We start from the raw sequence: 23,704 nt of genomic DNA, 5'->3' as shown, positions 1-23,704 counted from the left end.
GGAAACATATGCTGCACACAAACATGCACCTTCTTTCACGGATTCACACTGTTATGCCTGGACACACACACACACACACACACACAACAACCACACACATCGGCCTGGACCCTGTTGTCCCATCCCACCCCCCTGTGGCCTTTTGTGCTGTTTGTGTCTCCTGTGTGTAGGGGCACCAGGACATTCCTCAGCCGGCCTCAGCTCTGTTCACCCGACTGGAACAGAATGGGACCGGCACAACTGTCAGAGCACCCCACACACACACACACACACACACACACACACACACACACACACACACACACACACACACACCACACACACACACACACACACACACACACACACACACACACACACGCACACACAAATGTTAGCTAGCTGTCCCAGTGAGCGCTGTAAAAATAAAAGCAAAATCTCTTAAAGCAAGAAAATGCCACGTTTGGTGAACTAAAGGTGAAGTGAATTTTACAGGATACGGTACTGTACTGAATGTAATTCCACGTATCTTTAGTAATAAAACGGCTTGGTGATATGAGAGAGTTCTTGTTCGGACTGGTCACATTGTGGTCATCACGACTTGTGCGTTGTGGTAAATAAAAATATAACCATGGACAGTGAAGCCATTTATATGTGTAAAATAAAAAAAAATAGTCCTGCCCTCGCTATACATTTATTTAATCAGTGTGTACTTGTTTTTTAAAACCCTCATTACTTTTTATACTGCTGTAAAAGCCAAAAAAGCATGGTATTTGTGTGTGTGTGTGTGTGTGTGTGTGTGTGTGTGTCTGGGTTCCCACTGAGAACTGAGTTAGTTTGTGTGACCCTGCACACAGGCCCTTAAATAATACAGCTAAAGATAAATGAGTGTTGTCAATGTGTCTCTTCATATCTGTGATATGTGCTTCTGTGTGTGTGTGTGTGTGTGTGTGCGTGTAAGAAATGTATCAAACCTAAACTTCTGAATCCTGACAAAACTGTCCCTATAAAGACCATATGGAACATCTGTGTATCACAGGTCTCTCTTTAAATAGAGATTAACCCAATGACAAATACATAAAGTATATATGGTATGCCCTGGACTATATCATGGATTCATGGGTATTTTTGAGTGATTAATATTACTAATTAATGGATGCCTCGAAATGACCTAAGGCCTTTATCGGGAGGAAACACACGTCACAGCATGGAGCTACATCCCTATAAAGACCAGAGCATAGCAGGGCGGCACGATATGAGGAAAATATGCGATGACGTTGAATATCACGATAACAATATTAATTGAGATAAATAAATATATTAAAGTAGACTCAGTTCTGCATTTCTGCTGCTTTCAGTATTCGGTTAATCAAAACAAATGAAAAGGAAATCATTTCTAACATTCTTTTATTGAATAAATTGAATGTTCTATTGAATATATAGAAGGCCGCACAAAACAAAAGAAGACAGATTTTAAAGTGCAGTCTTTCTACTGATTCTTTTAACGAACTAAATCTCTGTGTGTCTTTTGTGATATGCCGCAGCCTTTTGGCGATGTGTTTTATTACGCCCAAGAGTGTAACTTTGGGTTAAGATCTCCACTTTTGAGCAAAAAGGGAAATTTTGAATGTCAAACACTTAATTTCCTGCAATGTGGCACATTTTTCTCCAACGATTTGTGCCTTTTCTGCATCACTTTAGGGTGCAAATGTCTTTATTTATGTAAAGGAAATTATCATAGGTTTTTGCACTGGCCAGTTTTTTTATGGGGGGGGGGGGTTATGAGCCTATGACTGCGCCAGTTGACAAAAAGACTATATATTGCAGCCCTGGAGCACAGCAACACTATTAGGACTTACTATTCAACAAGTAGCCTGATGAATGGATGCTGATGAAGGAGAAATCCGCCTTTTTGGGGCAAAACGAGTTAAAGTCAAAATCATTTGGTGTGAGCCAGTGAAAGGAGGGCTCTTTGACAAGTGCTTGTATGGCCGGGGTCAGCAAGGAGCACGAGGGACAACTTTTATACGAGGGTGCACTAGAAGCAGAGCTTCAGTGATCACAGAGCTGTCTCCTGCTCAAAATGTGGTGGGAGTGACGCTCATTAGGATAATGTGCTGTATGAATAACACTGCCGTCCGTACACATCACACACTGCCACGCTGTTAGGGCTCCACGGTGCCCCGGATCACTACACACATGTAGACTACAACACTTTGGGTGGAGGGAGTTTTCTAAAGAATTCCAAAATGGGGCTCTGAGAAATAATAACACACAAAAAACATGTTCTTTACAATCTAAAATCCGTGTTACTCCTTCCTGTGGCTTCCGTGGCAGTAAATAATCCTGTGATATGATGCTGTCAATACAGATATTTCATAAAAACATAAAAAACCAGCGGGGCTACAACATAACCCTGAGTCTGCTCTATTACGAGTCATTTTTATTTAAAAAGAAAATTGCATATTATAATAACAAATAAACGTATATCTGCATATAGTATGTTTGGGGATGACCAATTGATAAGCAGACATACCATTATCTGTTAATACCACAGCCTCCACTAACGGGTTATGGTTAGTATATTAATAAACACCTTTATTGCTTATGACTATATTACAGTGTGTTACCGGAGTTTTTTTCAGTCTCATGTAATCTATTTATTTTTTATTTATTTATTTATTACAGGGACAGTGCATATTAGCCAAAAGACTATTTTTCAACAGTCCCTAGACAGATGGCACCCTAAAAGAAGTAAAATTACATATTTACATAACAATTACAATACATTTGGTAAAAAGTACTATTAAGCTAAAAGTACAATAGAAACATAGCTGAACACCAATCAGACAAGTGGACAAGTTTGTTGCATTTAGCATCAACTTGGTTATTGTTGGGTTATTGTTTTTCCCCAAACTCAGGTAATCTGTCCATTCTTTTTTTATGATTAATTAATTAATCATGTAGTCCAAAATATATTTAAATGGCCTTTAAAATGTCTTGCAACTGTATGTCTGAGTGAACAGTCCAATTCATGGTGATGAGGAAAAAAGACTTTAAATGACTGAAATCATTGATTATTAAAATGTTTGACAGTTTGATCTATATGTATGTATGTAATCTACAGTGGTGCTCATAAGTTTATGAACCCATGATGATCCCCTTCACCATACCCAGAGATCGGCATGGGCTGTGTTCCATAAAAATCATCTCTCAATGCAAATCAAAGCAGCTATTAGGCTAACTGAAATAAAAAAAAGTTATTTAAAAAAATAAAATAAATTTAAATTTAATTCCAACGGCCAAGGGAACTTTATCAGGATGCATAGTATCCTGATACATAAAATAACTGGCCTTTAAAAATAAAAATCTGCCTTCCTCTATAAGAATTTAACATAGGGGGGTGTATACTTATGCCCCCTGTATTTTAAGGAAGAAATATATATTTATTATACAATACATTATTCATTCAAAAAGAAAGTTGGTGTCCTTAAAGGCTGGATTCTTCCTATTTTTTTAATTTAGGCATTAAGATCAATTTCCAAAAGATGATTTTTTTATTCCTCTTTTTAGTCAACTTAAGCATGGGTTCATAAACTTATGAGCAGCACTAAATTTCTATTTTACAGACATAGATCAATCATTTCAGCTGTAATAGTGATATTGTTGATCATTCCACCTAGTCCCATCTTAAGTAATTGATAAAAAGGTAGATACAAATCCATCGAAATATTGTATTACATTTTTTTTAAATACGCTCTACTGGAGGATATTATAGCAGGGTTTCTGCAGGTTTTCACAAGTCTTAATTTCAGACTTTTTAAGACTTTTATGAATGAAGTTTAAGACCTACAGTATATCAATACATTAAAGTATGAAATGCAGGGACACAAAAGCACTTGCAAAGTAAATATACTATTTATATATATTTATTCAAACTGAATAAAGCGACATAGAGTAATAATAATCTGTAGAGCAAATTATATTTGGACTATTAAAAGAAAGAACTACAACCCCACGGCACAGCATTAGAAGTACAGTAGCATAGGGCTGGGCAATATCTCGATTTCATATCGATATTGTGATATCAGACTAGATATCATCAAAGATTGTGTATATTCTCAGTCAGTGTTCCTGATTTTAAAAAGCTTCAATACAGTAGAGTGAACTTACCCGTTTAGCCATAATATCCACATTATGGATGATTAGTTATGTAAAATCTCATTGTGTAAATATTTTGTGAAAGCACCAACAGTCAATTTGGTAAAAAAATATCGTGCCATTTGATTTTCTCTATATAACCCAGTCCTACAGTAGCATTACATGGACGTATTACAATGATTTAAGACCTAGAACACAATACTTTAAGACTTTCTAAGGCCTAAAATTGTGATTTTAAAAATCCTAGATGGCAACCCTGTATAATATGTGTGACTACAGTAACTTTAATAAACAGAAACAGACAGAAGGCTTTAATTAATCTTTGTGTAACAATCTGAGTTATCCGTATATTTTGTTTGGAATGCTTTATCATCTGTCAAATATTATTCAGCACATATGAGATGTTTTGAACGTTTGGAAACAGGACAGTTGCAAAGGCAGTGTGTGTCTTGCATGAAAACACTCTACCCTGGTAAACCTGAGACCTGAGAACACCTGTATGAGGCCAGCATGTAATGAGAGGTCTTTAAGTGCTAAGGTGTGTGTGTGTGTAAGTTTCTCCCAGTGTGTGTAGTAAGTGTGGGCTGTCTGCAAGGTGTGTCTCTCGGCAAGTGAATGTCTGCCTGTAATGTGTGTCTGCATGAAGCTATCTGTGTGTGTAAGGAATGCAAGGTGTGTGTGTGTGTGTGCGTGCGTGTGTGTTTGTAATGAGGGGGTTCACTGGGAGCTGTGATTATTCTCGCCTCCTGCGGTGCGGGTCCTCTGGCTCTGTGGGCCCCAGGGAAAGCGCCCTGTATTTAGCGTGTGGGAACGCACATTCTGCCCCCTTATCGCTGCATTGTTGCAGCCTCGCTCTTTTCTTCTCTTTTTTTAACTAATTGAATTCTTGACTCCTGAGCCACGGGGACGGCTCGGGAGAGACCAAAGAGAAAGACATGAATTTCGGGCTTTTTCTTGTGGTTGAGTGGGGCAGAGCAGTGGGGGTGAAATTGGAGTGTGTGAGGTTGGCTGGTGGTGGCAGCGGCGGGTGGGGGTGCAGTCAGAGAGGGCCGTCTCTGGCTGGCTGGGTGGCTGCTGTGGCGTCACCCTGTACTTTGATACCGGAGGTCAAAGGTCTTCCCCCCCCCCCCCCCCAGCGGTGGTGAGAAAGTTGCGAATCGGGGACGGTTTATCCAACAATCATTTTCTTCTTTTGGGAACTTTCAAAAGCGCTTTTGGCCCCTGCAACATCTTTGTAGTTGTGCTTGAGGAATTCTAGACAAAACAATTGGACCCCCGCCCCCCCCTCCCTGTTCTCACCTCTCTTCAGGGTAGCTTCTCCTTTCACTGGCTTCTGCCCAGCCCCCCTTCTCTACACTAGTGGTCAGTGTAGCGTACCCCCCACGCTAAACCCCACCCCAGCTCCAAGTCAGGATACCCGCCTAGTCTGGCAGGAAATTGGCACAGGGTAATGTAGGACATTAGTGGCTCTATGCTCCTGGGCATGAGTGACCATCAAAGTCAAATGAACATGCATATCTCTGCTTTCTTACTGTGAGATGGGTTGCTTATTTCACAGGACTGTAATTATTTAAAAATAAAAATGAAAAAATCCCCCCCTGATATGCTCTTTTAAGGCATGGAACCTGTAACACAGCTTTGTCTATCTGTTGAATTGATGGCTTCCTGTCATGCAGACCCAAATATTAATTATGGCTATATACAGAAATGACACAATGCTCGCTATATTTGGCATCTGGTGTCTGAGAGGAGCTGTGTCAAGTGTTCAGTATTCCTCAAAAGAACTACTTTGTAGTCTACAAATGGGTATTTACAGCCTATTATCAAGAACCAAACCGCAAAAATTGGGTTTCTCTTTACCTACAGTGCTACAGTTGACTAAAAAAAGGAATAAAACAAATGATCTTTTGGAAATTGATCTTAGTGTCTTATTAAAAATGATTAAAAATCCAACATTTAAGGACACCAAGTATCATAACTAAATAAATGTTCTTCCTTAAAATACAAGGGGCATAGGTATACACACCCCAATGTTAAATTCCCATAGAGGCAGGCACAGTAATTTCACTGATCAGGATATTATGCATCCCCCCCCCCCCAGCCCCCCAACACACACACGCCCACATCATCAGATACCCTTCACCATAACTAGAGATGGACTGTTGTTTACATTCCTTTGTATTTTAGTTAGTTCAATATCTGCCTGGACAACTATGTTCATGTTGTGGAAAAAGGTTTCCCTGTTTTTATTAATTTTGGCCCAGTTGGGATTGAACCCAATCCTGAGTATCTGACTGGTGCACCCCTATCCAAAAGCACAACCAGTAATGTGTTATTTATTATTATTTTACATAAGTTATTAATGTTACTCTGAGTGAGCAGTGTTACCGGCATTGTTCAATTTGACCTGGTGCTTAGGAAAAGCTGCACACAGGCAATAAGAAAACAAGACACCATTAAGTTCATACACACAAAGATATGAACGAGTTTCCATATGTTCCGAGTAAATATCATATCCCGCATACAGTAAAATCTAAGGTAAGTCCCAATAATAAATGTTCATGGAAACATACTCACACTTTGTAACTTGGCATCAGACAACCTCAAAGATACATTATCATACAAACACATGCCTCAATGTGGTGAGAAGGATTGCACCGTTTCTTATGTCACATGACTGTCATTTTAAACCATACATCTCCACCACTGTTAAACTTAGCGGCTAGTTAGCAGCAGCTAGCGGCATCGCGGATGCTGACTGACAGCCTAATGAGAGCTCTCCCAATTCAAACCCAAATATCAAGTCCACAGAAGAAACCTATGATCGGGGTTTGCACCCGGCCAAGTGCTGAGCTCAAAGTCAGCCGCGTCCGAGAAACCTTATCAGCCATGACTCGGTGTGAGAGCTGGCCTGCCGCTCCACATCTGGAGCTGCCCAGCCCACACTCTAACCTGTTGGGTCTTGTTTGAATGACACCAGGGTCTGCCGGAAGCACCTCAGTCAACTATTAGGTAACCACCTGCCCCACTTCTTATTACCTGGACCTGCACATTCAAGGTATACAGCAGGGGGGGGGGGGGGGGGGGGAGACGGCAGAGAGAGGGAGGTACAGACAGGGAGGACATTGAGAAGGGTATAGATACACATTTTTCCATGATATTCCATGGATTCAAAAAATAATAATAATTCAAATTAAACTCAGAATGTTAACACATCACCCAAAGCAGATAAAACAAAATTCTGCAGATGTTCATTATGCTGAAAACTGTATATATATATATATATAAAACAACTGACTGCAGATTGTATTTAGACCTACTCATCACTATACTACAATATAATGTAATACAAAGTCTCTCATTTAAGCTAATATCCAAATGATGGTTTAATAGACAAAGAACAGCAAGTACTGTGTACTATAATGGCTTTTATGGTAATTTCCTTTTAGTACAACAGTCTGGTCGTTTGATCCTCTCTCTCTCTCTCTCTCTCTCTCTCTCTCTCTCTCTTTCTATTCTACCCTTCCTACCATCACTTTTAGCATTTTGTTTAGCATACAGTACCTCTGAGGATATTCTGGAGAATATCCTAAAAGAGTATTTGCCATTGTTTTGGATGGTTGCAATCATAATGAACAATTTCACGAAGCAAGCATATTTATCCCCTCTCATGGTGATCAGAGCATTATGTAAAACATTTAAAAATATTCCTTTTTAAGAGTACATTCAGTACAGATAAAAACTGTGACTATTGGCGAGTTAACTATGGACAATCATGCAATTAATAGCAATAATAGCCGCTCCCTCCACGACCTGATACTGGATAAGCGGACGAAGAAGAAGCTTAAAAAGTATCGAATTTAGTGCCCAGCCCTACTCAAAACACCTTCACATGCTGTTTGCGGTCATGACCCTCAGCATCTACAGGAATCTCGGACCCCGCAAGGGACACACCATAATCCAACCAGATATGGGTTCTCATGTCTGAAACCTCCAGGCATGCTGGAGCGAACAGTTCCATAAGAAGATCACTTGGACAAGGCCTTCAAGAAAGAAGTCCCCTCTGGTTGGGACTGCAGGCTAGGTGGCTGCTTCCAGGTTGAAGTTGGATGCTGGGGCTCTGCAGTGGGGCTATTGGGCTTTAAGGGAGAAAGGAGGACAAAAGCCAACACCATAGATGCGGCAGAGAAAGCCTCGAGATGGCTGTAGCCCACGACGACAACCGCAAGTATCTAGTCATCTGGAAACAAGCTGAGGTCTGGGTCGCCTGGAAGAGGGTGTTGGAAGACCCGAAACAATAGATGATTGCAGGAACTTCACTGAAGATGTAAAAATGTGGAAACACGGAAGGGACTGGAATTAATTAACGAGTAAAAATAGTACTTGTGTTCAAAAGAGAAAGTGAGAGGTGTGGTTAGCATGATGTGACTGTGGAAATCAATGTAACAAGACAATGGGTGAACACAGAGGATGTTTTCAGTTTGCATTATTTATGGGAAATGGGAAAGAAAAGACATGTCACTAAAATAAGATGGTTCCAAATTAGGGCCCGATTCTCTGTGCAGTTGAGATCAACAAAAAGTGAACTTCACTCACATCAAGTTGATTCAGATAGTTTTTCTTTAGTCTTTTTATATACCAATAAAGACATGGCACACTAACTATTTCAGTTATATCCATTTTGGTAAATGGGAAAAAATATATTGAAGAACAATGTGTGTTTTAGATTTTATGAAAAAAGCTAAAAGATACACAAAGTTATTTTTGATGCAAAGTATATATTGACGGTGGGATATTATACATGTTATCTGGAATGGTCAGAGTCTCTCAACACAGTCAAGGGAACCACTAAAAACCATGTACAGGGCGCCCAGATTGCACAGTTGGTAGAGCAGGCGCCCATATATAGAGGTTTCCTCCTCAACACAGCGGGCTAGGGTTCGACTCCAGCCTACGGCCCCTTGCTGCATGTCATATCCCCCCCCCCCCCCCCTGTCTTTATCTGTCCTGTCAAATAAAGGCCTAAAATGTCCCCCCAAAAAAACCCCAAAAACATGTACAGTAGAGATTTACCCACACAGGGACAAACAGACAGACTCACCCACACTCAGATACCAGTGTAAGAAAAAATGTATCTGACCCATGTAACCTAAAAACAAAAGCGACGGTCCAGGGCCACGGTTGAGATCGATATCTTGTCTGAAGCTGCAGGACGGGGGCGGCGGTCCTGCACTAGCCTTGGCATTTCACTGCCGTTGCAACAGACGTCACTAACAGACCTTGAGATGATATCCAGTGGAACAGCAGAAACACGGATGGAAACAGAGGTGGGCTGAGGGGTGTGTGTGTGTGTGTGTGTGTGTGTGTGTGTGTGTGTGTGTGAGAGAGAGATTTCTTTCCAGTTGCTTGACAATATGCTGCAGGTTATCAACTTTATGCCTGCAGCACACACTGTACTGATATTATCGGCTGATATTAGGCATTTCCCGATCTATCGGTATTGGCATTTATAATGATCGATTTTTAAATATTCAGAATCATTTAATATTTAAAAAATAAAAATGGACTGTCAACCATGTTTTGAGCGTTGCATAGTCTGTCCACCAGAGGACGCTCTAATTAAATACCATATTTAAATAACGTGTGCTACAGTATGATTATATAACAACAGCCACTAGTTGACCAGAATCTCCAAAAGAACTACTTCCTGTCCCTGTTCTACTTCCTGTCCCTGTTGTGCAGGTATTCCACAAGTGTCCCTGGTCTAGAAGAAGTCTCCCAGCTGATCCTGCCTTGGACTGACCAAAGCTGGAGAAAGAGTTACCTAGCTGATGGATCTTACCGAGCTACTGAGCATGTGCAGCTCCCAACAAAGATAGGATAGAAGGGAGATGTCTCACTCTGGAGCTAAAACAGAGACCTAAACACACAGGGTGAAGACAGGATCTGCAGCAATGTGAAGTACAACAAAAATATGGTGTTTTAAAAAAAATTATATATCCAATTATGAATTTAATTTCACGAGCCGACTGCATCACAAACTCTACTCCTTTCTTCTTTTAAACAGACTGTATTAAATAGGTGGTAATGTGCAATAGGTTGTGATGAGCAATATTCTATAGGTGCCAAAAAATAACTATGTGTGGTACTGCCAATTAGTTTCGTCTTGTCATGGTTCATGTGTGCAAGAAACATTACACTTAGTGAGAAAAAAAACATGGCAGAGAATCGTGATATTAGTTCTAAGCTATAAAAAAAAAAAAACGTGATTCATATTTTTCCCTGAATCGTGCAGGCCTGGAGGGAATCTTATGAATACTTAATTACAAATTGTTTTTGGGGAATTTCAGCACACACATGTAGTGCTATAACTTGCTTGGTTAAACTTGGACTGAATAGGAGGCATTTGGAATAATGCTGTTTCTGTGCACTGTTCCGCCCCCAGTAAGTGATCAAAGTGAAGGAGGAGTGTGAAGCAGGGACAGTGCCATTTCTAACACAGGGAAGGCATGCTGTGGAGGCAGCCACCATTAACCTCGCTCCCTCTGAACTAACCTTTAAACATCCAACAAAAGCTGTCAAAGTGGCACATGGCACAAACAAATGCCACAAACTGTTAAGAGAGAGTGAATTACGACACACTGCCTCAAGCCGTACATCTGGTTAGAGAATCAGCCTCCTAATGGAAACCACGTAGGCTGCAGGAGACCAGGGTTCAACAGCCAACACTACATCTCCATTCAGCAGATGTTGAAAAACAGCATTTTAGAAAATAACATAAGATAATTAAATAACAATTTCCCAAACAATCTCCCCAAAATGGCATCACTGTACATCACTGGTTACTTCATATGAAATTTTATTTTGTATGTACATTTTACTCAACACTTGTATATACAGTACATGTATATTTTTCAGTAGTTGTTCTGGCATTTTTTAATTGTATCTTATTTTTTAATCTTATTTATTATTTCTAGTATATTTCCTGTATTTTATGTATGTCTGTGACACAGTATGTGTGTATGTCCTTGGTAACTTGCTGCTTGTAACAGAGTATTTGGGAATAATAAAGTCCATCCATCCATCCATCCATCCATCCAGACACCCCCCAGACACCCACCCAGACACCCATCCATCCATCCAGACACCCACCCAGACACCCATCCATCCATCCATCCAGACACCCACCCAGACACCCATCCATCCATCTATCCATCCATCCATCCAGACACCCACCCAGCCACCCATCCATCTATCCATCCATCCATCCATCCATCCATCCATCATCCATCCAGACACCCAACCAGCCACCCATCCATCCATCCATCCATCCATCCATCCAGACACCCACCCACCCAGCCACCCATCCATCCATCCATCCAGACACCCACCCAGCCACCCATCCTCCATCCAGACACCCACCCAGCTACCCATCCATCTATCCATCCACCCAACCATCCATCCATCCAACCACCCACCCACCCACCCACCCATCCACCCACCCACCCCAACCATCCATCCATCCATCTAGTAGTAGTGATAGTATTGTCTCCAGAAAATGATGTTGCATCCAAACTGGAATAAATAAATCTTAATTTTGATGTTAAAGTCAATACAGTAAGGGCAGTAATAAAACTCTGAAACAAGGCTGGAAGCACATCTACTCTTTTCTCCCTCATTGAAAACTTCTGGATGTGGCCTCGCCCCACCCTGCTCGCGCTAGTTTGAGACTATTTTGTGTCTGCGTTCTAACATCTAGTTTGACCGGTAAAAGAGCGGCATGCATCAAGACGGATGGAGTGAGGCCGGTCAGCACTACGGGTGGGCAGCCGTCGTGAGAGCGCCGTCAGTCAGACCCAAACCCAGATGAAGGCAACGAGCACACATATCAGGATGGTAAGTGGAGTTAGCATCTGTCATTTGCTAGCTGATAATTGCCAGTGGCTGACAGCTATGATTACGGTGTGTTTTTGGGTATTAGACTCAGATTAGATTGGTTTTATGGATAAGGGACGTACCTAATCAAGCTTGCCGGGCATGAAATACAACTGTTTAGTTCAGACCTCGTCTGCTGCAGCCCATCGGGTGGGGCTTTCACCCCTGGCTATACAGCACTTTCTCAACTGTTTGATTTGGGATGGTTGATCATATGGCGGTTGAAACCAGGAGGGGTAACTTGGTGTGTGGGGCAGAAGTTTACCAGTGAGTTGACGCCTGTTTTCCAGAAGATTTTTAATTAACCATGCCGTTGGTCAGTGAGTGATAGTTCCATTATGAGGGGGTGGAGGGCTGAGGCATGGTCTGCTATTTCAGCCAGCAAATTGGAGAATTAATGATGTGGATAATCTGCCTTTTCCTCTTAGATCTAAGAGACGGTGCAAGGCCTGGGTCAGACAGACATGTCCACCAAGCTTGTGTGTTGATATACTGGATATCTTATTACCGTGTGTGCAAAGGTTATAATTTTAGAGTGAAAAGGAGGAAATGTTATCTGCTCTTTGCTTATTTAAAGGGCTTAAGGACCAAGCTGGACTATTACATTAGATTCAGGGTTAGAGGTTATTCATATATTAGGGGCTTTGGAATAAATTCAGTTTAGGTTTGGACCTGCTCCACAGCCTAGAATTGTAGATATTCTGTCCATATTGGATGACTCTGCAATGCAAAGGAGTGTTTTAGTTACTTTAACTGTAGTTAAAAGGTGCAAAATGCGTTTAACCCTCATGTTGTCCTTGGGTCAAATTGATCTGTTTTTTCCATATCGATGTTCTTTTCCCCAAAATAACATGATTGATTCCACACAACGCTCTTTGCCAAGTAAAAATCTCTACTTTCATTAATTTTGGGGAGTCTTATTCAATTTAATTAGAAAAAAATGGAAGTGTTTTTGAAATAGTATTGAGTAAAAGTTGACATATTCCAGTCTGTGATTATCCATCAACATCCATTCCTTTAATTTTAGTCTCAATAATTCCTAATTTCTGCTTTTCTAACTCAAACATTTGGTCTAATTTCTGATAAATGGTGTTTGACCATAAATTCCAAAATTAACTGTAAAACTAAAGTTAGTGTCATGTAGCGTTGAAATAGTTTTTAAAAAAGTGACAAACATTGAAAAAAAGCATCAAAAGTGTTGACAAAAGGATCAAAAACGTAACAAAACGTTTTTTTTTTTTAAATCGATAGAAAGCGTCAACAAAAGTGTTCATTTTCAATTTTGACGGGAAGACAACACAAGGGTTAAAATAGTTACTGCTGTCCAAATTCAAAATACTGGAGAGAGTGGTCTCCCCGGCCCCCCCGGCCCCCCAGACTCCATCGGCCCTTGCTGGTTGAGTTTAGCCGACAAACGGTTGGCCAGCCTTTCAGGGGCCGTAGCAGATACATTTAGCCGACAAAATCTGAACGTTGTGCGGTGAAGACAGTTACATTTAGGCACCAACATTAGGATTAAGATCGTGGTTTGGTTCAAGTCACAAATGTTTCCTGGGTGAAAGCCAAATCAGCTCCTCGGCTTGAAAGCGCTGGGTTCTACGCCGCACCCATCCACCCTGACCTCCTCCCTACGCGGTCATCAGTGTTTTTATAGCAGGAGTCAATGTGCTGCATACTGCAAAAAATATCTTAAAAGGTCCCGTGGCATTAAAATGTCACTTTATGAGGTTTTTTAACATAATAATATGAGTCCCCCCAGCCTGCCTATGGCCCCCCCAGTGGCTAGAAATGGTGATAGGTGTAAACCGAGCCCTGGGTATCCTGCTCTGCCTTTGAGAAAATGAAAGCTCAGATGGGACAATCTGGAATCTTGCCCCTTATGAGGTCATAAGGGGCAAGGTTACCTCCCCTTTCTCCACTTTGCCCACCCAGAGAATTTGGCCCACCCATGAGAGGGACATCATGGCTTTCAAGTGGCAGTTGGGGGAGCCCACACCCCCAGCTTCCAACTTGTAGGGGGACCAAGCGGGGAAAGTTCTCTATTGTTGCTTTAAATTAACAATTAACGCTAGCGCAAGCTAGCTAACTCGGTTGGTAGAATGTTGAACAAGACATTTCTAGACGACCAGTGTTTAAGTCAAAGTTTAGGAGGAAAACAGGGACATAACCCAGAAACAAGTTCACAGCTAGTTTAATGTAGACAACGTCCTGGTTAAGCATTGCTAAGCCTCTGTCTAAATTAGAGCAATAGCATAGACATTCATAGAAAATAGTAAAGGCTCCCAGCCCAGAGTCAGCATGTAACCAGTGTGAGATATTAAAAGGTACGGTCTGAAATTGGCTTGAGAGAGGAGAACCAAATTCTTTGTGGTGTGCTTTAGAGGTGCCTTTGATTTCTCAGCCATGTTTACACCCGGACACTCAGTAACACACTTGACACACACACCACGGATAACATGCAGGCAGACAGATGCAGGGCGCTGACTTCACCGCCCGCTAGTCCAGCGGTGAGGCGGTTGATTGCCCATCTGGCTGCATCACAGGTCCCACTAAATAATTGACTGCTCTGTATAGAGCTTCCAGATGTTTCTGCATAGCAGGACACTGCCTTTGTTTTACATTGCTTTTATTTTTTTTTGTAGACGGTAGGGCTGATCAATGTTGTGTTTTAGCAATGACATTGTGACAGTCACGTTGCCAGAACGTGCGATGTGAAGAAGGGGTAGCATCATGGGTGGCACACATTTTACACAAGTTTGTTGTATGGTTTGTTGCCGGGGTGACACGTGCCGCTGCTCATAGCCAACATTCTCTACCTTTGTATTCATATAATACTATCAATCCAGGCTGAGTGAATGAGAGTAATAATGCATGCATGTTGCTTCCTCTAAATTTCTGGTTGGGATCTGCTTTGGTTTTTGATACATTGATCAACATTGGCTGTGATTGGTGGTTCCGTGTGCATGCAACACTTAAATCAGACACAGACTGCTGTTATAGATTAGTGTTCTTATCACAAATCTCACTGTGTAAATATGTTGTGAAAGCACTAATCCTCAACCCCACAATATCGTCACAATGTTGTTTTTGAGGTATACGGTCCAAAGTATTGTGACTTTTGACTTTCTCCATAGCGTACCACCTCCACTGACATTTCCCCAACAGCCACCTGTTTGTGGCTCTTGTTAACCACATGTTTGTGAGTATTTCTGAGCGAACGCTTACCTCAGTGTGGGACTAATAGCAACAGACCACACTCTGTCATACATGGGGATGGTGTCTCTGGGACAGCCGGAAGTCAAAGTCCAAATCTAGAGACACAAAAAGTCCCCAGTGAGTGCATTTAATAATGTATGCATAAACAGATATACTATGCTATTCATCCATCATCTGTAACTGCTTATCTGGGGGAAGGGGGGGGGGGGGGGGGGGGGGGGGGGGGGGGGGGGGGGGGGGGGGGGGGGGGGGGGGGGGGGGTGGGGGGGGGGGGGGGGGGTGGGGGTGGGGGTGGGTAGGTTTGCCAATGTTGACATACTTTGTTAAGCACTATATATACTGCTGAATTATCCATGAAGCTTTCGATGAATTAAATCTGAAGTGAAATGAAAATCATTTTCTTGTTCTAAAGAAGTCATCAGTAAATGTTTCAAAGGTTTACGCCCTTCAGTCCACGGATGACCCAAACTGGTTTTTCAAGGCCCATACCAGTACCGACTATAGTTAGTTAATAACCCACATTTGGATTCAATATGCATTTACAGTGAAAATTAAAATCTTTATCCTTAAATCAAAATCAAGATTTTGGAATGTGACTCCAACTTACAAACAAAACGTTAAAATAGAACCTTTGAACATAATACCCAGTAACAGAGAGTTAGATAATGTGGGTGTGTGTGTGTGTGTGTGTGTGTGGGTGTGGGTGTGGGTGTGGGGGGGGCGTTATGGCGTTTTTCTACTCGCCTTTTTTGGTTTTCTATTACAAAAAAATGTCCCTGGTACCTGCTACCGGGGACTTTTTTTAACAATCTGAAGTGTAAAAGGGTGTTCTGACCCGGGCAGTCCGGTCTCTGGATCCACTGATGATGAGTCCATCTTTAGAGTCCAGGCAGTTGACTTCCTGGTTATGACCCGATAACTCGGCCAACGTGTCCCCCCTCCTGCTGTGAACCAGGATACTGCCATCACTGACGCAGACAAAGAGGAGTTCATTTCAGTTGGGCTGCAACTAACGATCAGTTTCACTGTTGTCAATCTGTAGATTACTTTCTCAATTAATTGATAGTTGACAAGTAATTGGTTAATCTAATCATCTTTGCAGCGCTACAAATTACCCTGATCTTCTGTTTACGCCAAACTAATTGTTGTTGCTGCACATACTTGAGATGTGCCACATGTTCCAATAAACAGATACCTGTCTACAAGTGTTAAACAGCAAAATGAAAAACCTTATTTAAAGGTGCCCTGCCACATGTATTTCATGACTTTGTATTAATGTCTGAAGTCCTACCACTACTCGTAACTTGGTACCGTGTTTACCTGTGTTTCAGCCTATTCTAGCGTGGAAGAAGTCTGCAGAAGACTCCCTTGGGCCAGTTCTCATTAATATTCAACCAGCTAAGCTGCTTTACTCCGATTGGCTAACAGCTAGCCAACGGAGCCTGCTACCTGCATCCTTTACCCAGCTCATATTAATAGCTCAGGCAACATGACGTCAGACTGCCAGCTGTTGCGATTGGTCTGATTCTTCTCTCAATTTCTTTTCAGTAGCTGGCTGACAGAGGAGGTGCAGTTCATCTTCACATTCACCACATAACACACACACACACACACACACACACACACACACACACACACACACCACACCACACACACACACACACACACACACACACACACACACACACCACACACACACACCACACACACACACACACACACACACACACACACACCACACACACACGGACCTGACATATTTCAAATGCAAGTAAAAACAGTTTTGTGTGGCAGGGCACCTTTAAACATCTAACAATATGCTACTGTTACTTATTACCTTCTGACGTAACTCATGCTTTCCACTTTGTCAAATAAAGGTCACTGCGAAAAGTAAAGAGCATGAGGTACCTTCCACCACTGATCAGGTGAGAGTCCGTCACAACAAAGCGACAGACATCACCCTTTTGGCCCGAGTAGATTTCAAATGGGTTACGCTGGAGCTTCCCGGAGTCTTGGCGCAGATGGTACGCTCCGATATCAGCAGCCTGAGACAGAAACAGTGTGTCCCCATCCAGCTGCAACCATGGTAACAGTCTGAAGACAAGATAGAGATAGAGCACATTAACGTCCCCCTCCCATCGGAGGCAAGTGCCTCCTTGACAATTCCGTCTGCCAGCAAACAACAATTACAAGGCCTAAAAGCTGCTGTGTGCTGGGATGCACTACAAACAAGGTAAAGAACCCAGAACCAAGTTTTTAATAAGCGGTCAAACCAAAAAACTGAGCTTTTTATGAGGACAAAAGGGAATACAGATGTAAGAAAATCAGCAGGAAGAATGGGAAGACAGTGGGTTCCTGACGCTAAGCTAACATTAAACCCAACATTAGTGTGCAGCAAGCATTTAGTTACCAGAACGAATATCTAAATGACTAGGCTAGGTTAGTTTTAGATTAACTATATATCTGTAAGTTATTAGGGACCACTAAGGTCTATATAAAAGAGACTTCAGATACAGTATTAGGGACCACTAAGGTCTATAAAAAGAGACTTCAGATACAGTAAAGGGACCCACTAAGGTCTATATAAGAGACTTCAGATACAGTATAGGGACCACTAAGGTCTATAAAGAGACTTCATTACAGTATTAGGGACCCACTAGGTCTATATAAAGACTTCAGATACAGTATTAGGGACCACTAAGGTCTTATAAAGAGACTTCAGATACAGTATTATGGGACCACTAAGGTCTATATAAAGAACTTCAGATACAGTATTAGGGACCACTAGGTCTATATAAAAGAGACCTCAGACCTATAGGGACCACTAAGGTCTAATAAAGGACTTCAGATACAGTATTAAGTCTGATATAAAGAGACTCGATACAGTGGACACTAAGTCTATATAAAAGAGACTCTCAGATATCAGTATATAGGGACCACAAGGTCTATATAAGACTTCAGATACAGTATTAGGACCACTAGGTCTATATAAAGAGACTTCGATACAATATAGGACCATAGTCTATATAAAAGAACTCAGATACGTATAGGGACCCTAAAGTCATATAAAGAGACTTCAGATACGTATTAGGGACCACTAAGGTCTATATTAGAAATAGACTTGCAGATACTAGTATATGGACCACTAAGTCTAATAAAGAGACTTCAGATACAGTATTAGACCACTAAGGTCTATATAAAAGAGACTTCATATACAGTATTAGGGGACCACTAAGGTCTATATAAAGAGACTTGCATACAGTATAGGGACCACTAAGGTCTATATAAAGAGACTCAGATACGATTAGGACCACTAAGGTCTATATAAAGAGACTTCAGATACGTATTAGGCCAGTTCTAAAAAGAGCTTCCATATACAGTTTAGGGCCACTAAGGCTCATATAAAAGACTCAGATACAGTATTAGTGACCACAAGTCTATAAAGAGACTTCAGATACAGTATAGGGACCACTAAAGTCCTATATAAAAGAGACTTCAGATACATTATAGGGTACACATAAGTCTATATAAAGGAGACTTCAGATACAGTATTAGGACCACTACGGTCGATAGAAAGAGACTTTTCAGATACGTATTAGGGACCACTAAGGTCTTATAAAGAGACTTCAGATACAGTATCTAGTCTATATAAAAGAGACTTCAGATCAACTATAGCCACTAAACCGGTCACCTATACATATAGGGACCACAATTCTTAAAAAGATGACTCAGAACAGTATAGGGTACCACTAAGGTCTATATAAAGAGACTTCAGATACAGTAAGAGGGACCACTAGGTTATGAAAGAGCTCAGATACTGTAGAGGAACACTAATCATATAAAAGAGATTTCAGATACAGTATAGGGGACCACTAAGGTCTATATAAAGAGACTTCAGATACCAGTATTAGGGACCACTAAGGTTATAATAAAAGAGACTCCAGATACAGTATAGTCGACCCTAGTCTATTAAAGAGACTTCAATACAGTATGTAGTCTATATAACAGAGACTTCAGATACATATTAGGGGACCACTAAGGTCTATATAAAGAGACCTCAGATACGTATTAGGCACCACTAAGGTCTATAAAATGCAGACTCTTCAGTAATAGGGCAGCATAGGTCTCATGAAAAGAGACTCAGCATACAGTATTAGGGACACTAGGAGGTCTATATAAAAGACGCTTCAGATACGTATATGAGGACCACTAAGGTCTTATAAAGAGACTTCAATACAGTATTGGGGACACTAGGTCTATATAAAAGAGACTTCGATCATGTTAGGGACCACTAAGTCTATATAAAAGGAGACTCAGATACATGTATTAGGGACCACTACGGTCTTAAAAGGAGACTTCAGATACTGTATTAGGGACCACTAAGGTCTATATGAAAGCTTTAACTCTGATGTTTTAGCTAGCTACAGGCACGTCTTAGTTAGCGTTTTAGCCTTTAGTTGCATATTGATTTCCCCCCTGGTGGGCGTGGCTTTCAGAGTGTGACGTGATGCGCTCTGTCTCTATGAGTAATATATAGAAGATATCAGAGACAGTTTGGAACCGAGACGCTTCAACTCAAAGTCCTTTCCTGTATCTGTGTGACGTGGGCTCTACTACCACGCCTCTTTAGGAGTGTGCTACACGTCCTGAGTGTGTTGATTCCAAATGGGAGAAGTTAACATGAACACAGATTGTGAGCGATTCTTTCACCCCGTAGTCAACAAAATAAATGTTGGAGCCGTTCTTCACAAGTCCCATATCTCCAGAACAGTCTGACACCAAAATGCAATATTCACATCAGGAGAAAATTAACTTAGTTTGAGACCTGTTTCTGTCTCATGTCCGAACTCTCACGTGAATGAAAAGTCACCAGGAATAGTGTAACATTTCAAGACACAGTTACAAAAGATAGATATCAATCTCACATTTGTGCGTTAATTATTTGGCATATTTGTAATACTCACTTTGTTCTCCATTTGAGAGGAATTGCTTTTTTGCAGACCCCATTGTACCAGTTTTGAGCTGCCTTTACTCTTTCCTTCAGTGGGATGGAAGGATATCTGCAACGACAGGGACAGTTTAACACGTCTATGCTTTCACCACTGTGGATCTCATCTGTTTAAAGTGCTTATATTATTCTTATTTTCAGGTTCATAATATGTATTTTGAGGTTGTACCAGAATAGGTTTATGTGGTTTAATTTTCAAAAAAAAAATATTTTTGTTGTACTGCACATTGCTGCAGCTCCTCATTTCACCCTGTGTGTTTAGCTCTCTGTTTTAGCTCAGAGGAGATCACTCCTCACTCTGTGCCCTTTGTGGGAGTCACACTGCTCATTACCTAGGTAAGGACTACTAGCCAGTCAGGGCAGAGTATGAGCGCCCTGACCGTACTAGGTAAGGACTACTAGCCAGAGAAGCAGAGTATGAGGGCCCTGACAGTACCTAGGTAAGGACTACTAGCCGTCAGAAGCAGAGTATGAGGGGCCCTGACAGTACTAGTAAGGACTACTAGCCAGTCAGAAGCAGAGTATGAGGGCCCTGACAGTACTTAGGTAAGGACTACTAGCCAGTCAGAGAAGCCGAGTATGGGCCTGACAGTACCTAGGTAAGGATACTAGCCAGTCAGGAGCAGAGTATGAGGACCCTGACGTACCTAGGTAAGGACTCCTAGCCAGTCAGGAGCAGTATGAGGGACCTGACACAGTACCTAGGTACGGAAACTAGCCAGTCAGGAGCAGAGTATGAGGGCCGTACAGTACCTAGGTAAGGACTACTAGCCAGTCAGGGCAAGAGTATGAGGGCCCTGACAGTCCAGTAAGGAATACTAGCCAGTCAGGAGCAGAGTATGAGGCCTGACAGTACCTAGGTAAGGACTACTAGCCAGTCAGGAGCGAGTATGAGGGACATGCAGTACCAGAAGGACTACTAGCCAGTCGAAGCCAGAGATGAGGGCCTGCAGCTACCTAGGTAGGACTACTAGCCAGTCAGAAGCAGAGTATGAGGGCCCTGACAGTACCTAGGTAAGGAATACTAGCCAGTCAGAAGCAGAGTATGAGGGCCTTGAAGTACTAGGTAAGGACTACTAGCCCGTCAGAAAGCAGAGTATGAGGGACCTGACGAGTACCCTAGGTAAGGACTTACTAGCCAGTCAGGAGCAGAGTATGAGATGACGTTACCAGGTAAGGACTACTAGCCAGTCAGGAGCAGAGTATGAAGGGTGCCATGCTAGCGCTAGGTGAGCATTATAACCTTTGTCTTTTAAGTAAAGGCTGGACTACAGTAGAGCTATTTGGAGCAGTTGGTGAACATTGTTTTCTGTTGGAGATGGTAAGTCCCTTCATGGGGGGGACTTTGGGCTTTTTCGCTTTGTAAACCTTTAACGTGCCAAAAAGCATAATATGAGCACTTTAATTGTAGGGGACATACTAGAACACTGCTTCTAAATGATGAATTCATTCAAGTTTTATGAGTAAGTATTACATGGACAATTACACATCCATGGCCTTTTTTTTTTTTTAGAGAGTTATGATCTGAAGTTTAGAGATAAATGTCTGTGAGATTTCTGTCTCAGATACATCTTGTGAAATCTGGTGTATATGAAGTAATGTAAAGTAAAAGTATTTGCGGGCAGTGCGCCCTGCCTACACAGGAAGACGTGTGAGATGTGAGGAGAGTGCAGATTTGAGTCGTGCAAATATCACTTTGCAAAGAGCAGCATATAAGAAACAACTAAGTTAACAAAGTTGGTTCACAGCTTAGCTACAAGTTAGCATCAAACACAACAAAGGCTGTCAGTTGAATGGCGTTTTGAGCTAACGTTAGCGGCCAAATTATCATAGATAGCTAAAAGGTTTTTGAAATGATTTCCATCTTCTGTTATTGTTCGTAATGACAAAAGTTTATTATTTCATGGGTTTCACAAATTTCAGTATGACACGTTATGTCGTAAAGTCGACTCTCATCGGGTATGAGGCGTTGTGCCGTAAACAGTTTACATCTGAGCATGCGCGACTCAAATCTGCACTCGACTCACATCGGGTAAATAGGAAAAAACTGCACAGGACATAAACATCAGCGTTGTCATCAGTGTGCGACTCTTTTCTTACATGTCCGTCCCATTCCGAGTGATTCCAGTGTTTAAAAACTCTTTGGCAATCTTCCTCCACACAGCGTCCCGGTTTACAAAGTGGTAAATAGTTTTACAAACTTGGGAGAGGCGGCTGAGAGATGTGTAGTCCAAATAAGACAAGATATGATAGAGAACATCTTCTGGCAGCTGGGATAACAGCATGCTGACGCAGCGCTGCCGTCCCTCTCCTCGCGCTCTACGTCTCGCGGGTCTCGGCTGCGTGTTGAGCCGCCCACGACACGGTGCTACTTTGTAAAACCGGCAGCTGAACAGCGTCGACTAAATGCCTCATCTTTAGAGAGCAGCGGGACAGAGGAAACCTCTCGTAATACATCCACGGAGGAGCAAACAGGAAGCCATTGCGGCAACGAACTGACAGCTGATGACGACAACCCTACGTAACTGGACGTGATGACGTGTGGCGCTGGGTTCTCTCCATAGACTGTTAATATCAAAGACCAGGGGTCTTCAACGTTTTTTAGGCCAGGGACCCCGTAGCTCAAGGAGAGACAGAGTAGGGACCCCCATATATTGTAAACAATGAGTTGCATATTAAACTGAGCCGAATGGATGAATAAAAATTGATATTATTTATACATCATGTTGTAATGTTAAACATACATGTGGAAGGCACAGTGCCTCTTTAAATTGTATGGCTACCATAGTGGCTACCTTACCTATGGTAAGTTTATCTTCAATGTGTTATTTTTGTTATTATGTAATATGTTAGATTCACAGCAATGTATATTTTCAGACATTTTTCATTTTTGAAAAAAGAAACAAATAGTTTTTTAAGAATTTGGCGGCCCCCTGCAGTGAGTCTGAGGACCCCCTAGGGGTCACGACCCCCCTGTTGAAGATCTCTGTCATAGACAGTTAGAGAAATGGACCAACAGATCCCGTGGTTCTGCACCCTAGTTATTCCAGATAACCAGCTGATTAAGATGTCCTTATTTTAGGACAAATTATTGATTCTTAAATGTCCTCATTTCTTTTTTTAATGCACTTTTAGGCTTTTTATTGGCAACCTCATGTGCTGGTATCCAACAGAAAAGAACATCTATTCCTAGTTGCTGTAGATTAAATTATATAATCTTAATCTCAAACTGTTAGATTTGACTTTATATTTTGAATTGCACCTGCAGGATTTAAACATATACTTTGAAGCTATAGTGCATAGTTTCTATCCCCCCGCCAATATATTTCTTCCGCATATATTTATCAAATAATCCATGAACCAAGATATTTAAATACCCCTGCCCATTCTCTATTTTCTTTTCAG

The 23,704-nt window shown here is 41.6% G+C and overlaps 1 protein-coding gene across 2 annotated transcripts in view; it reads right to left on the bottom strand.

The window, feature by feature from the left end:
• The window catches only part of fbxw4 (F-box and WD repeat domain containing 4), a 72,803-nt gene extending 49,978 nt beyond the window's left edge, over nucleotides 1-22,825 (bottom strand). For both annotated transcript variants that reach the window (XM_032511529.1, XM_032511528.1), the window contains exons 1-5: nucleotides 22,400-22,825; nucleotides 20,256-20,351; nucleotides 17,200-17,385; nucleotides 16,127-16,259; nucleotides 15,301-15,386 (exon numbers count right to left, since the gene is read on the bottom strand). In XM_032511529.1, the coding sequence (XP_032367420.1) occupies nucleotides 15,301-15,386; nucleotides 16,127-16,259; nucleotides 17,200-17,385; nucleotides 20,256-20,351; nucleotides 22,400-22,584 (686 nt within the window). In that variant the 5' untranslated portion in view covers nucleotides 22,585-22,825. The remainder of the gene's footprint in view (nucleotides 1-15,300; nucleotides 15,387-16,126; nucleotides 16,260-17,199; nucleotides 17,386-20,255; nucleotides 20,352-22,399) is intronic.
• Nucleotides 22,826-23,704: the final 879 nt, after the last annotated feature.

This window comes from Etheostoma spectabile, unplaced genomic scaffold (genome assembly GCF_008692095.1).
Source record: "Etheostoma spectabile isolate EspeVRDwgs_2016 unplaced genomic scaffold, UIUC_Espe_1.0 scaffold379, whole genome shotgun sequence".
In the NCBI taxonomy this organism is placed as follows: Eukaryota; Metazoa; Chordata; class Actinopteri; order Perciformes; family Percidae; genus Etheostoma; species Etheostoma spectabile.
Note: the sequence above shows the minus strand (reverse complement) of the source record. Positions and strands in the feature narration are given on the sequence as shown.